This window comes from Mustelus asterias, chromosome 6, assembly GCF_964213995.1.
Source record: "Mustelus asterias chromosome 6, sMusAst1.hap1.1, whole genome shotgun sequence".
Lineage (NCBI taxonomy): Eukaryota > Metazoa > Chordata > Chondrichthyes > Carcharhiniformes > Triakidae > Mustelus > Mustelus asterias.
The window spans coordinates 118,758,956-118,774,000 of record NC_135806.1 but is presented as its reverse complement, the minus strand read 5'-3'; the positions used below and the strand labels follow the sequence as shown (position 1 = coordinate 118,774,000).

The following is a 15,045-nucleotide window of genomic DNA, read 5'->3' as shown; positions in this document are numbered from 1 at the left end:
AAAAGCATTTCATTGCCTATGAAATGTTTTTTGTATCCTTAGGATATGAAAGTCATTATAAATGTTTATCCATTCTTTAACTTAACAACTGAAGAAGTCCATGGCATCTGTATCCTATTTACTACTATGGTACGGTGGCACAATAATTGGCACTGCTGCCTCACAGCGCCAGGGATCCAGGTTCGATTCCTGGCTTGGGTCACCATCTGTGCGGAGTCTGCGCGTTCTCCCCGTGTCTGTGTGGGTTTCCTCCGGGTGCTCTGGTTTCCTCCCACAAGTCCGAAAGACGCGCTGGTTAGATGCATCAGCCAGGTTAAATTCTCCCTCAGTGTATCCGTACAGGTGCCAGAGTGTGGCAACTAGGGGATTTTCACAATAACTTCATTGCAGTGTTAATGCAAGCCTACTTGTGGCGAATAAATAAACTTTACTTTACTACTGGTGTTTAGCTCAGGAAAGGTTTATTACATTCCATAAGTATCGGAGATTTACATTTTCCATACAAAATATATCATTCACAGAATAAGAGCTCAGGGTGTTTCGGTATGGAAAAAGGATTTGTTAGCAGCAGGCAATAGAGAGTAGGCATAAATGGGTCACTTTCAGGTTGGGCATGATCTCAACGTTGGGGCCTCAACTATTTATAATTTAGAGCAACGACTTGGATGAAGGAACTGAATGTACATTTGCTAAATTTGCTGCTGGCATAAACAAAGATAGGACAGTAAGTTGTGAATAAGAGATAAAGAGACTGCAAAGATAGGTTAAGTGAGCGGGCAAAGATTTGGCAGATGGAATATAATGTGGGAAAATGTGAACTTGTCCACTTTGGCAGGAAGAATAGAAAAGCAGCATATTATTTAAATGGAGAGAATGCAGAACTGAGAGCGATTTGAGTATCCTGATACATGAATCAAGAAAAGTTAGCATGCAGGTAAGCAAGTGATTAGGAAGGCAAATGGAATGTAGTAATTTATTGCAAGGGGAATGGAATATAAAAGTAGGGATGTTTTGCTACAGTTGTACAGGGTGTTGGTGAGATTATCTGGAGTGCTGTGTACAGTTTAGGTCTCTATTTTATAAAGAATATCAGTGCGTTAGAAGCAGTTCAGAGAAGTTCACTTGACTGATACCTGGGATGGGAGCGGGATTACTATCATAGAATCCCTACTGTGCAGAAAGGGGTCATTCGATCTATTGAACCTGCATCAACAACAATCCCACCTTGGTCTCATCCCCGTAACGCCACGTATTTACCTGGGGATTGTTTATAGACATCACCTATAAACAATCCCCGACACTAAGGGTCAATTTAGCATGGCCAATCATCCTAACCTGCGAACCTGCACATCTTTGAGGAAAAGTTGGACAGCTTAGAATTCTACCACCTTGCCATGCCTGCTGCAAATGGCAGCGAGCTGGCAAAGTAGCTGCTAGCCTAAAAATCTGATCTGTGCTTGGCACAAAACAGTTTGCGATCTTCCCGGTCCCTTTTGAGTGGCACGAACTGCATTGCGCAAAGAAAGTGCATGAAGCTTATTACCGTGAGATTGACTAGATTTCAATATTAGCAAGTTAGGCACAGAATCGTCCCCTCTCCCGGTAGCTTCCAATCTCTCTAGCTTGATGTCACGCCGGCGCCAATTAGTACAAGTCTTTAAAAGTGTGGCGCAGGCGTAGCAGTAACGAAAGAGAGCTAGGAGCCGAGTACTGGGGAGCACCAACCTCCGGGGTGCAGGGGGGGGCGTCAGCCATGGTTGGTACGGGATGGGGCTGAATGGTGGAGCAGGTTCAAAAGGCTCAGTGGCCTACTCCTGCTCCTAATTTGTATATTGGCAAGTGAATTTGTTCAAAGGGGCAACTTTAAAAGGAAACAAAGGATGCAGGCTAAAACTATGAAAAATTATTCGCCTTAAGTGCCTGGATTCCCCAGAGTTAAAAAGAACAAACTTCTTCACAATTTTAACAAATCTTGACTTTGTCAGATAGGGTTTAAAAATTATAGATTATTCATTTAATCATGTAAAAAAATTCCCTTTGAAAAATACATTTCAATAACATTGCAAAATGGATCTCACATGTAACGTACTCACCATCGGCTTTTTGGAGGACCCCATCCAAATTAAGTCCCCCCCTTATTCTAAACACAATATCTTCAGTATCAAGTGGCACCTGAAATAAATAAATTAAAAGAATCATCCATCCACATAATATGTTAAATTTCTTTGTGCATGTCCTTTATTTGGGCATCACCATTCTCTGACACCGTTTTGTCTGCAGCTGCACAATTTTACTATTAGTTGGAACTTCATAAACACCAGAAACTCATACTCCTATATCTAAACATTATTCACGCACTGAGGAAAATTTAATTTGCCCTATATATCATGGGAAAAGCCACATAAAGGCCACTAGTGCACATTTCATCCACCAACAAAACAATTTTAAAGCATTTCAAAAAATTGTGGCTTCAGCAAGTGTAAAAGTAGTTCACCAAACAGGCCAAGACTTTCATCACCTGTACATGATAATTAGATTTGATGACAAAAGAGGCTGAAATTAACAGACCACTTCCATCACATGGTTACAGGTTACAAGTTTGCACTATGCACGAGCAAGATTCTCCCAATTGAAGAAATCAGCTTCAGTGTTCCTTGACCTTGTAGAGATCATCTCAATACCAATGACTATGTCATTCTTAAGAAAGCTGAAAGGGAAGGTATTATCTACTTCCAGATTAGAGGGATTGTAAATTTAATGTTCGTAAAGACATAGCCCAGGTCCTCCACACTAGAATCATAGAATCCGACAGTGCAGAAGGACCCCACACAGGTCGACTCTGCACCGACCACATTCCCACCCAGGTCCTATCCCTATAACCCCATGCATTTATCCTAGCCAGTCCCCCTGGCATTAAGGGGGAATTTAGCATGGCCAATCCACCTAACCCGCACATCTCTGGACTGTGGGAGGAAACCGGAGCACCCGGAGGAAACCCATGCAGACACGGGGCGAATGTGCAAACCCCACAAAGACAGTGACCAAAACCGGGAACTGAACCCGGGTCCCTGGCGCTGTGAGGCAACAGTGTGAACAACTGAGCCACCATGCCGCCACTACATACACATTTTATTAACCAAGCTATAATCAGTCCTTTCTTTAGTTTTAAGACTCTATGTCCCATTATCCATAATTATATGTGTCTTATACAGAAAAACATATGTAGTGCAAACTTAAATTCATTAAGACTGCATTGTTATCTTGGACATCAAACATAACTGTTAAGCCGTTAATATACAAACACCCACTAATGGTGAAATATTATAAAGCTTACAGCTGAGCTACATTTGTGCTTATGATTTAGAACTTGTTAAGTTATATTAAGAACATCCCCCGCCTTAATTTCATTATCAAGAATTACTGTCATAGATTCTTTTAAATAATGTAGCACTACCAATGTATCTGCTATTGATAACAAGTACAATTCATTTTTAATTTAGTTCTCCAGTTAATGATCAATCTGGTTTAGGCAATAATCAACACCTTTTCAATGTGGATTGCACAGATTCGTCCAAAGTGCCTCAATTTAGGCATCACCTATAAACATAAAATAGCAGATCCTGAACTAATTTTCTTATGTACTGGTAAAATAGTGTAGTGTTTACATCGCTGGACTAGAAATCCACAGGGCTGGGCTATTAATGCAGATGAACATGAGTTTAAAACCCACAGCAGTAGTTTGAGAAGCTGCAGGAGAAAAGTATCTGTGACGGGCAAAAGAACATCAGAAAAACAAACCAACTTGGTCTATGTGTACCTCCAGTTCCAGCCCAAACAGTTAATAATGATCTTGCATTCTATTTCGTTAAAAATCCACCACCCTCTTAAGACAATTAGAAATGGGCACTAAATCTCTGCCTTACCAGAGATGCCCACATATCGGGAAGGAAAGTCAGAAAAATACAATAGGAAAGGAAAAATCGTATCCCAATCCTCCACTTACACAAGCTACATATTCAAACTTTTCAATACATGTGCTTGGCAAGTTGGATTTCAACATTTGTCTATTCTGCAACACCACCCTAATCTTACCACATTCTTCCATTCTTCTCTCTCCACAAATACTGCCTTTTGAATCCATTTTCGCTATTTACTTCACCTAAAGCTGCTGGTAAATGATTTCACAACTTTACAACACCTTGGTTATTAAGTTCTGCCTGACTTCCTACTTACTCGCAACTTTTTAATCTGTACTTGACCTCTGCAATATTGGATCTATTCACTATGGTAAACAATTTTTCAAAAAATGCCAAACCGTTCAGAACATGGTAAATGTCAGTTTAAGCTTGAAATCTCTTTTTCAAAGAGAATTTACTTTTTCCATTTTTCTTACGGCTCAGGTTTGTGACTTCAAGAACCAAGGTTTATCACAAACACTTGGTAAATAGACTTTGATAGGGTTTAGAAGTTTAAATTCATGTAGAATCAACTTCTTGACCCTTTGAGGGAAATTGTCTCTTAAAAAAACTTTAGACATAAATTCTCACAGGAATCCCAACAGTGCAGAAAGAGGCCATTCACCCATCGAGTCTGCACTGACTCTACGACAAAGCATCCCACCAGGCCCTATCCCCATAACCCCACACATTTACCTTGCTAATCCCCTTAACCTACACATCTTGGGGCAATAAGAGACATTTTAGCATGGCCAATCCACCTAACCTGCACATTTTGGGCTGTGGGAGGAAACTGGAGCACCGAGAGGAAACCGGAGCACCGAGAGGAAACCCACGCAGACATGGGGAGAACATGCAAACTCCACACAGTCACTCAAGGCTGGAATCGTACCTATGTCCTTGGCACTGTGAGGCAGCAGTGCTAACTATTTTGCCACCGTGTCGTCCACATGGTCAGAAAGCTTTTGAGAAACATCCGCACATAAACTTAAGAGTTCTTGAGAATTAGATTAGACAACATGGGGCTCCTTTACAGCAAGGTTATTAATAGCCCCTTTCGCAGTACATGACACTAAATCCAAAATAACCCGATTCCCAGCTGGCTCGTCAACATACTGCTCCAGAAACCCTAAGCACTCCAGGAATTCACCCTCCAAACCATTGTTATTGACTTGATTAACCTAGTCTATGGACGGGATTTTACGGCCTCACTCAAGCGAGGACATTTCTGTTGTTCGCCCCTCGCCCACTCCGATTCCGTGGCGGATGAGGCAGTAGAATTCAGGAGTATGTGCAAATTGAAGTCACCCACTATTACTATGTTATATACCGACAGTATAAATCTGGAAATTAGATGCACGTACTGTACGCAACATTACCACTAATGTTTGATGGTCTATAAACAATCCCACCAATGTTTGCTGTTTCTTAGCTCCACCCAAACTGATTCTACATCTCAATTCTTTGTTCTACAACCCTCTTGTACCAATCTCATACTGATCGTATCCCTTAAGAGTACTACCCCACCTCCTTTTCCATTTCCCTAATGGCTGAATGTCCTTGGACATATGAATTCCAAATCTTGGTCAACATGCAGCTGTGTCTCCATATGCAATTAAATCATACTCATTTACCTCAATTTGTGCATTCAAGTCATCAGCCCCGAATACTATGTGTATTCAGATAAAATTTAAAAAGCAGAATTAAAGGCACTCTATTCAAATCCTATTTCACCATAGGATCTCTACAATATAGGAGGAGGCCATTCGGCCCATCAAGTCTGCACCGACTCTCTGAAACAACATCCTACCCAAGCTGAAACCCTGCCCTAATCCCCTAAACCCGTGCATTTACCATGTCCAATCCACCTAACCTACACACCTTTGGACTGTGGGAGGAAACCAGAGCACCCTGAGGAAACCACACAGACACGGGGAAATAATGCAAACTCCACACAGTCACAAGGCTAGAATTGAACCTGGATCCATAGTACTATGAGGCAGCAATACTAACCAATGTGTCACTATGTCCCCTATGCTTCATCTCTCTTCTATTTTTGCTTTTGTGATGATACTTTGCCTTTAAGAAATGTATTTGAATCATGTACCTTGTGCAGAATTTTTTAAAGCAGTTTATTATCAATGCTGTTCTGTCTGTACACGGCAGTCCTTGTTGTTACTGCAGCATAATTGGTCTTAATTGCCACAATATTTGCTTTAATCTGGACTAATGCAGGGTTATTTTAGTGTTTTCTCCTGCGGTTTTTCAGTGTGGGGCTTGATTAGGTTGATGGATAGTAAAATCGTGTGACTGGGCGGAGCTAGCATCATACAGAGAAACCAAGTTCAGTTTGCTGCTTGGAATCTTTAGAGAGAGGTCTCTTTCTGTGTGTGTCTTTTTCTCTTTGAATTTTGAGACTGGGATCTGCAAGGAAATTAGTATCTTTCTCTGAGACTGTTGATTGGGGGTGGATCGCTCTCTGCTGTATAAGAGAGAGTCAGAAGCCAATGCGTTTCTGTATCTGTCCAGAGGGGTTAAAAATGTAGCACCCACATGAGCATATCTGTTTTGTGCTGATTCTGAAGAGGGATTTATGTCTATGAGGATATTACTTACACTGGAACTATAGATAGGGATAGCTGTTAAAAATTATACTTCGTCATGTTTAAGTATTTTAATTGGTAAACGTTATTTCGGCCCACCAAGTCTGTGCTGACACAGTTACCTCTCTAATCTAATATTTTCTTGCCTCTACGTGGTCCATAACCTTTTGAGAATCCTGAACTAGGACTCCCAAGTCCGTTTAGACTTCCAGTTGCTGAATTCTCTCCCCATTTAGAAAACAGTTTACACTTCTATTCTTGCCAGCAAAGTGCATAACCTCTCACTTTCCCACATTGAATTCCCCGCTAGGTTTGGGTTCTGTAGGCTCAGCCTTGTCTGCAGCCCCCATCCCATAAGCAGTTCCACAGGGGCAAATCCTGTTGTGTGAAGTGTGGTCCTATAGTCAAAACAAAAATTATGCCAATTCAGTCTCATGGATGCCACTGATTGTTTTCTCATGCCGTTTTCGAAAATTTGCACCGCCTGTTCCGCCAGTCCATTTGACGACAGGTGAGAAAGGTGCTGTTCAAATGTGTCAGATACCGTGAGAGAACACAAGTTTTGGAAATCACTGCTGGTAAAGGCCATGATGTTATCAGAAACCAGGACTTCTGATAATCCGTGTGTGGAGAAACTTTGTTGTGATTTCTCTATCGTAGCATGAGAGGTCATGGAGACCATGCGGTGTACCTCCAACCACTTGGAATATCTCCTAGCCAGCATTTTCATCTTTGATACTCCAAAGTGGCCATCATGTAGTTCTATTAATATCAGATACCGCCCTGGGCGAGGGACAATGGCTTGGGACCCTCAGAGAACGGTCCCGTCCTCAACACTGAGCTTATCTTTCTTAGCCAGATGGGGTTTCATTTCTTTGCTTTGACAAAGGGTCATCTGGACTCGAAACGTCAGCTCTTTTCTCTCTTTACAGATGCTGCCAGACCTGCTGAGATTTTCTCTCTTGGGGTTTCATTTCTTCTGAGGGTTGTCCTCGGAATTCACCAGGTAGGATCATATGCCTTATTTTGGACAAGATTGGATCCTTTCGTGCCCAGGCCTTAATTTGCCTTGCGCACACTGGCAGAATCTCCAAAAAATTTAAGGTCATCAAGATCTCTTCTAATGCTGGTATAGCAGCCAGTCCTGTGGGCAACAGGAGGCAGCTCAGCACATCAGCATTGGCTATCCGGGTTAAAGGGTGGTGTTCTAGAACGTATTCAGAGGCTACAAGTAACGAAGCCTCACATTGTATCCAGGCAGATGCAATAAGGGAGATTACTTTATCTTCTTTAAAAAGTCCCAATAAGGGTTTATAGTCGGTAACGGTTATGAAACGTCTGCCATAGACATATTGATGAAACATTTTCACACCAAATACGACCATCAAATCTTCTTTTCTCAATCTGAGAATACTTCCACTCGGCATCTGAAAGGATCCTGGATGCATATGCAATGGGCTTTTCCGTCCCGTTATTCCAGCAATATGAAACTACTACCCCACCTCCATATGAAGAAGCGTCACAGGTCAGAACAAGTTCTTTCTTCGGGTCAAAATGGACAAATAAATTAGATAATAGTAGCTGTCACTTAACTTTGTCAAAAGCCCCAGGACCACCTTTGGCATTTTTGCACTAGGATATGCAAGAGGGCCAGCATAGAAGCCAAATTTAGGATAAATTTTCCATAATAATTTACTAATCCCAGGAAGGTTTTTAGCTCTGCGGTGTTTGTGTTTTCTTGATAGCCTTCATCTTATCCTCTACAGGGTGTAAACCTTTGCCATCCACCCGATAGCCTAAGTAGGTCACTACAAATCGCTTGAAAGATGCATTTTTCCCTTTTCAAGTATACTCCGGCTCTTGAGAATCTTTGTAAGACCTCTTCTACATTTGCCAGGTGCTCTTATTCTGTAGCCCCAATGATCAGGACATCATCCAAGTACACCACCACTCTGAGTAGCCCTTGAAGTAGGTTCTCCATAACTTGGAATATGGAGCATGCTGACGTGACCCCGAAGGGTAAGCAAGTATATTCGTATAGTACCGTGCATGTTGATTGTCACATATTTTCAGGAAGACTCGTCCATGAAGAGAGGTGTTCATAGAAACCCTACAGTGCAGAAGGAGGCCATTCGGCCCATCGAGTCTGCACCGACCACAATCCCACCCAGGCCCTACCCCCACATATTTACCCGCTAATCCCTCTAACCTATGCATCCCAGGACTCTAAGGGGCAATTTTTAACCTGGCCAATCAACCTAACCCGCACATCTTTGGACAGTTAATGTCCAACTTGGAGAACGTCTGGCCACCTGCTATCTTACATACAGGTCTTTGATTCGGGCCATGTGTACCTATCAAGTTTGGAAACCCAACTGACTTAGTTTATAGTTCCCACAGGGAGAAATCGACTTGTCCGTCTTAAAAACGGGGACTATAGGTGCAACCCATAATGAAAATGGCACAGACCTTATTATATTTAAACTATCAAGGCACCTCATACAGTTTCCACCTTCTCTAACAGGGAGTATGGGACTGGTCCTGAAATATTTAGCTGTCATTGTATCAGGGTCGACGTAGAGGTTTGGCTTTGGCCTCTTATTTTTCTCATTCCTTCTTGGAAAACTCTAGGGCATCTACTGATAACTTCGTACAGTCCGTCCCTCCACACCTAGCTTGAAGATTTCCAACCAGTTCAGCTTGATCTGCTGAAGCCAATCTCTTCCCATATGTGTTGGTCCTTGCCCTTGAATAACGAGTGGAAGATGAGCTGATTGCTGCCTAAGTAACTGGGCCGTTGTGGTCCCTTTTATTCGTAAAGGTTCCCCCATGTAGGTGGCTTGTCTGGCTGTCGTGCCTTCTGAACTCGGAAGTTGGATGCTAGTTTTGAGGTGCATGCATGTCTGTTCATCGATAACGAAGACTGCAACCCTTGTGTACATGTCCATTTTCAAAGGATTACCGTTCACCAGTAGTTCTACCACTAAAGGATCGATCTTTGTCGTGATGATGCAATTCAGTTGTAATGTCCCTGTTTCTGGCAGTGGGTATACCTGCTTGGTAGGTTCAAGAAGCTTGTTTCTTGACTGAACAGCTTGCGTTTTGCCTAGGCTGTGTCCTTCAGCAGTGCCTGCAATAGTCCATTGTCTGGTATCCAGACCCTTCTGGAATATATTCCCTCATACTCTCAGGGTCATCACTGCCTTTCTCAACTGCCTGGTGGTGTTATTAGAGCTCAAATGTTGGAACGGAGCTTCTAACGCCTTGTTTACGCAAGCACTCTCCATTGAGGACGAGTTACATGAGGCCCTTCCCCCTAGCTGGGGACATTGCTACCTGGTGCCTGATGTGACCCGAGCCCTTTTTTCTGCATTTTCGAATGATAGAGCTACTTCGATGACTTTATTAAAATCCAGGTTGGGTTCTGCCACTAGCTTCTTTTGGATAGGCAGGTTATTTATGCCACATACCAATCTGTTTTGCAACATTTTGTTTAGAGGTGGTTCAAATTTGCAGTGTTCTGTTAATTTTCATAACCTGGTCAGAAAATCAGTGACAGGTTCCCCAGGGGTTCTCCCTGCTGCATTAAAACTGTATCGCTGGAGTACTACAGAGGGCTTCAGGTCGTAGTGGTTTTTCATCAAGTCTACTAACTCATTCAAAGTTTTTAAGTCAGGAGCATCAAGATAGGTCAGACGTTTTAATCACGCTGAATTGTCGGGGCCCCACATGCCATCAACAAAATTACTTTTTGTTTTTCATCTCCTTCGATGATGTTAGTGCAGAAGAAGCAACGCATGCGTTCTGTATATTGGGTTCAGTCTTCCCCACTGGTACCATAGAATTCAAATTTCCCAAAAAGAGGCATAACTGCTTTTTCTTACTGAAGAGTTGCTTGTTCTTGACTATGGAGGCTGTCCAGAGACAACCTGGGGACCTGAAGAAAACTGGTCTGGATTGAAGCAATGGGTGTTAACCCTCCATTGTTCACTTTCCATTGCGCAAGCCTCCAATCGCCCAATAAGGGAGTTTGTATTCCATAAAGCGCATGGAGAGATGTATTGATGATCCCCCGTGCCCTTCATTGCCATCACAACACAGGGCTATGGAGAAAGAACTGGACTGGGACAAATTATCCAACTCTTTCAAAGAGCTGACAGATTCAGGAGGAGCTGATTGGTCTCTATCTGCGCTGAGTTTGAAACTACAGATTCATCCATTGAGCTCATCAAAATAATTGGCAACCTGTAGTCAATAAATAAAAACAGAAAATACTGGAAATACACAGCAGGTTTGACAGCATCCAAGCATGGAGAACCAACTAACGGTTCAGGTTTGTGACTTGGTGTCCCACACGTAGTCAGCAATCACTTAGGCAAATTCTCAGTTTCAGAGATTGGTAGCCTGGCCAACAGTGTTAATTAAATAAGTCAGTGCTCTGGGCACCATGGCTCTCAACAGAAATAAAAGGACAGTGCCCGGAGCATTAGGTTCTCCATTTAAGTAATTAGTGCACCAGACATTGGGCTTTACATTTGAGAAGAACATAGGTCATTAGGTTCTCCATGTAGGAAGAGGTCAGTGACTGGGCATTGTTAAGAAACAGTTAGTGCTCTGGACTTTAGGGTCTCTATTTAAGCTGTCAGTACCCTGGGCATTAGTCTCTTAATTAGTACCCCACCATTATAACCTCAATTTCAGAAGGGGTCAGTGCCCCAGATATTAGAATCTCTATTTGAGCAAAGGTCAGTACCCTGGCCATTAGGCTCTCCATTTAAGAAGTGGTCAGTGCCTTGGACATTAGAATCTCCATTTCACCAGGTTAAAGTCCAACAGGTTTATTTGGAATTACGAGCTTTCGGGGCGCTGCTCCTTCATGAGGTGAGTCCTGATGCACTCACCTGATGAAGGGGCAGCACTCCGGAAAACTCGTGATTCCAAATAAACCTGTTGGACGTTAACCTGGTGTTGTGAGATTTATTACTGTGCCCACCCCAGACCAACGCCGGCATCTCCACATCATCAATCTCCATTTAAGAAGCGGTCAGTGCCCTGGACATTAGGCTCTCGGACGAGGCAAGACACCAGCGGCCTAACGGCAACCGTCGACGAACTTTACTCAGGGCAGGACGCTGACAAAACTCGAGCGGGGTAAATGGTTCGGGGCCCATGATAATGGAAGGGAAAAGAAAGAAGAGGTGTCGCCGGGCTGACACTCACCATTTCCACCGTTGAGGATCAGGAATCAACCGCCCTCTGATCCCCTCCCTCACCCGCCCGCCCCGAGCAGACACGTCACACAACAGCCCGCGCGCCCTCACTATGGAAACCGAACAGCAGGCCGGCCATCTTTGTGCGGGGCGACATGGAGAAAAGGCCCGGCTGTAAATCAAACTCTATTCTCAGAGAGAGTGAGATAATACTGTGTATTTTACATTGTGTAAGGAGAAGTATTATTAAAGAAGCGAGCACAATTCTAACGAGGGTGAGGAGCGACCGATGATATATAGTGCACAAAATCATTCCTTGATGGTACAGGACTGGGCTTCATCATCATTTAGGCATTGGGATCCTGGGCTTATAAATAGGGATTTTTTTTTTTAAAAACCCCAAAGCAAGAAAGTTATGATCAACTTTGTACAACACACTCGTTTAGCCTCAATTGGATTGTTGTATCCAGTTAAGGACACTGTTATAAGAAAGATGTGAGATTGAGGGGCAAACCAATTCCCATGAAAAATTAAAGGGACACTTCATTGGTGCCAAAACTGCAGGATTTGGGCTTTACCAGAGCAATGAGAATGGGGAGTAGGGGTGGGGAGCAGGGGAAGTGGGCAGTCTACCAGGGCGTTAAGAATGTGGTTAGAGGGATGTGTGCCAGAGCTGAGAGCTGGGCAGGCTGCCACATCTGTGAGAGTAGATCTCTCCCCCACCTTGCAAGTAGTGTAAATTTTCTGTGAGCTTCAGTTAGTGGTTGCTGTTTTGTAATGCAGCTGCTTTAATGTAGTGGGTGAAGCATGTACAGCTACCAAAGGTTGCTGGCAGTGGCTTTGTGGTGGGAGATCAGGTTGGTAGAGATAAAAAGCAGAAGGGTAAGGGAGCTCAATGGTAAAGTTGCCATGACTGGAGAAATATTGAGCACGGTTGGGAGGGAGGAATGCAGCATCGTAGTGAGGGGCAACAACATGGGGGAGATGGCATAGCATGGGGGGGGGGCGGGGGTGCAAGATGAGAGGTAGATGCCATGAGGTGTTTGAGAGGAGAAGGCATAGGAAGAAGTAGGAATGGGAGTTCAACTGAAGAGGAAATGTGGTGGGGGAATGGAATGGCATTTGGGTGGTACCACCTGGGAGTGAGGGGAATGCGTTGAAGGTACGAATGGGATAGGAGAAATGTCATAGGGAAAAGGAGTGGGATGATCCGAGAAGGAAATGGAATGGGATAGGAATGGCATGAAATGAATGCCATGCGAAAGATTTTTTTTTATTCATGCGTGGGACATGGGCGTCGCTGGCTGGCCAGCATTTATTGCCGATCCCTAGTTGCCCTTGTAGGGCAGTTGAGACTCAACCACATTGCTGTGGCTCTGGAGTCATGTGTAAGCCAGACCAGGTAAGGATGGCAGATTTCCACCCCTAAAGAATATTAGTGAATCTGATGGGTTTTTCCAACAATCGACAATGGTTTCGTGGTCATCCATAGATTCTTAATTCCAGATTTTTTTTATTGAATTCAAATTCCACCATCTGCTTTGGCGGCATTCGAACCCAGGTCCCTAGAACATTAGCTAAGTTTCTGGATTAATAGTGTAGCGATAATACCGCTACATGAACACCCATCGACAATCACCAGGCAAGACTGTTCTCTTCCTGTTGGGGAGCACTTCAGCGGTCACGAGCATTCGGCCTCTGATATTCGGGTAAGCGTTCTCCAAGGCGGCCTTCACGACACACGATGGCGCAGAGTCACTGAGCAGAAACTGATAGCCAAGTTCCGCACACATGAGGATGGCCTCAACCGGGATATTGGGTTCATGTCACACTATTTGTAACTCCCACAGCTTGCCTGGACCTGCAGAGTCTCACTGGCTGTCCTGTCTGGAGACAATACATATCTCTTTAGCCTGTCTTGATGCTCTCTCCACTCATATTGTTTGTATCTTAAAGACTTGATTAGCTGTAAGTATTCGCATTCCAACCATTATTCTGTAAATTGAGTTTGTGTCTTTATATGCCCTGTTCGTGAACAGAATTCCCACTCACCTGAAGAAGGGGCTTGCAGCTCCGAAAGCTTGTGTGGCTTTTGCTACCAAATAAACCTGTTGGACTTTAACCTGGTGTTGTTAAACTTCTTACTGTGTTTACCCCAATCCAACGCCGGCATCTCCACAGCATGACTACTTTTTAAAAAAAACAGAGAAAGGCTCTGGGCTAAAGAGACAGCTGCAGTAACCAGATTTAAAGTGAGCAACCAGACATCAGAGGTAAATCAAGAGTTTTGTACATGTTAATACAGCCTATGAAGCAGTAGTATTCAGTTGGCACAGCTGGGTACCTGAAAGATTGTGTAGAAGTTTGATTGCATGTGGAAGGCAGAGGAATACTGAAAGGAGAGATTGAAATCCTGAAAGTGGATCCTTGGAGAAGGCATTTGGGAGAAGATTCTAAGGTATTGAGCATCTTGAGTGTTGTTGGAGCTGCATTAATCCAGGCAAGTGAAACATATTCCATCACACTCCTGACATGTGCCTTGTAGATAGTGGACGGGCTTTGATGAGTCAGGAGGTGAGCTACTCACCTCAGAATTCCCCGCCTCGGGCCTCCTCTTGCAACCACGGTATTTTTATGGCTGGTCCTGTTCAGATTCTGCTCAATGGTAATTTCCAGCAGGCTGATAGCGGAGGATTTTGCAATGGTATGCCATTGAATGTCAAGGGGAGATGCTTAGTTTCCCTCTTGTTGGAGATGGCCATTGCCCGGTGCTTGTGTGGTGTAAATGTTACTTGCCACTTTTCAGCCCAAGCCTGAATGCTGCCTCATTCTTGCTGCATATGGATATGGAGAGCTTCAGTATCTGAGGAATCATGAATGGTACTGAATATTGTACCATCTTCCATAAATATTCCCAAGTCATTGGATGAAGTTTCTTAAATTTCTGTAGTTTCTTTGATACCATAGATTTAAATTTATTCATAAATCAGATTGATTAATAAGCACTTCAAATAATGGTTAAATAAACCATAGTAAAAATCAACCAACTGCTTTCCAATGACCATTACAGTTTGTCTATCCTGCATATGAAGCAATAACATGGTGAAGGTATGTTTAACTGCTGTTTTTATTGTAATATGTGAAGCACATGTACTCAATATTCAAGTTCTCATTTGGTTTGAAGTACACAAAGATTGTAAGAGTCCTGAGCATCTGAAGATTCTATTCCTTTCCTATCACAGTTCTGTAACTGTATTAACTCAGGTAATGGTAGGT

At 43.2% G+C, this 15,045-nt stretch overlaps 1 protein-coding gene across 1 annotated transcript in view; it reads right to left on the bottom strand.

Annotated features, from left to right (window-relative positions):
- Positions 1-11,920, bottom strand: part of LOC144495121 (ufm1-specific protease 2-like) — a 55,015-nt gene extending 43,095 nt beyond the window's left edge. The window contains exons 1-2 of the mRNA XM_078215049.1: positions 11,780-11,920; positions 2,094-2,172 (exon numbers count right to left, since the gene is read on the bottom strand). Of these exons, the coding sequence (XP_078071175.1) occupies positions 2,094-2,172; positions 11,780-11,782 (82 nt within the window). The 5' untranslated portion in view covers positions 11,783-11,920. The remainder of the gene's footprint in view (positions 1-2,093; positions 2,173-11,779) is intronic.
- Between the last annotated feature and the right edge of the window lie 3,125 nt (positions 11,921-15,045).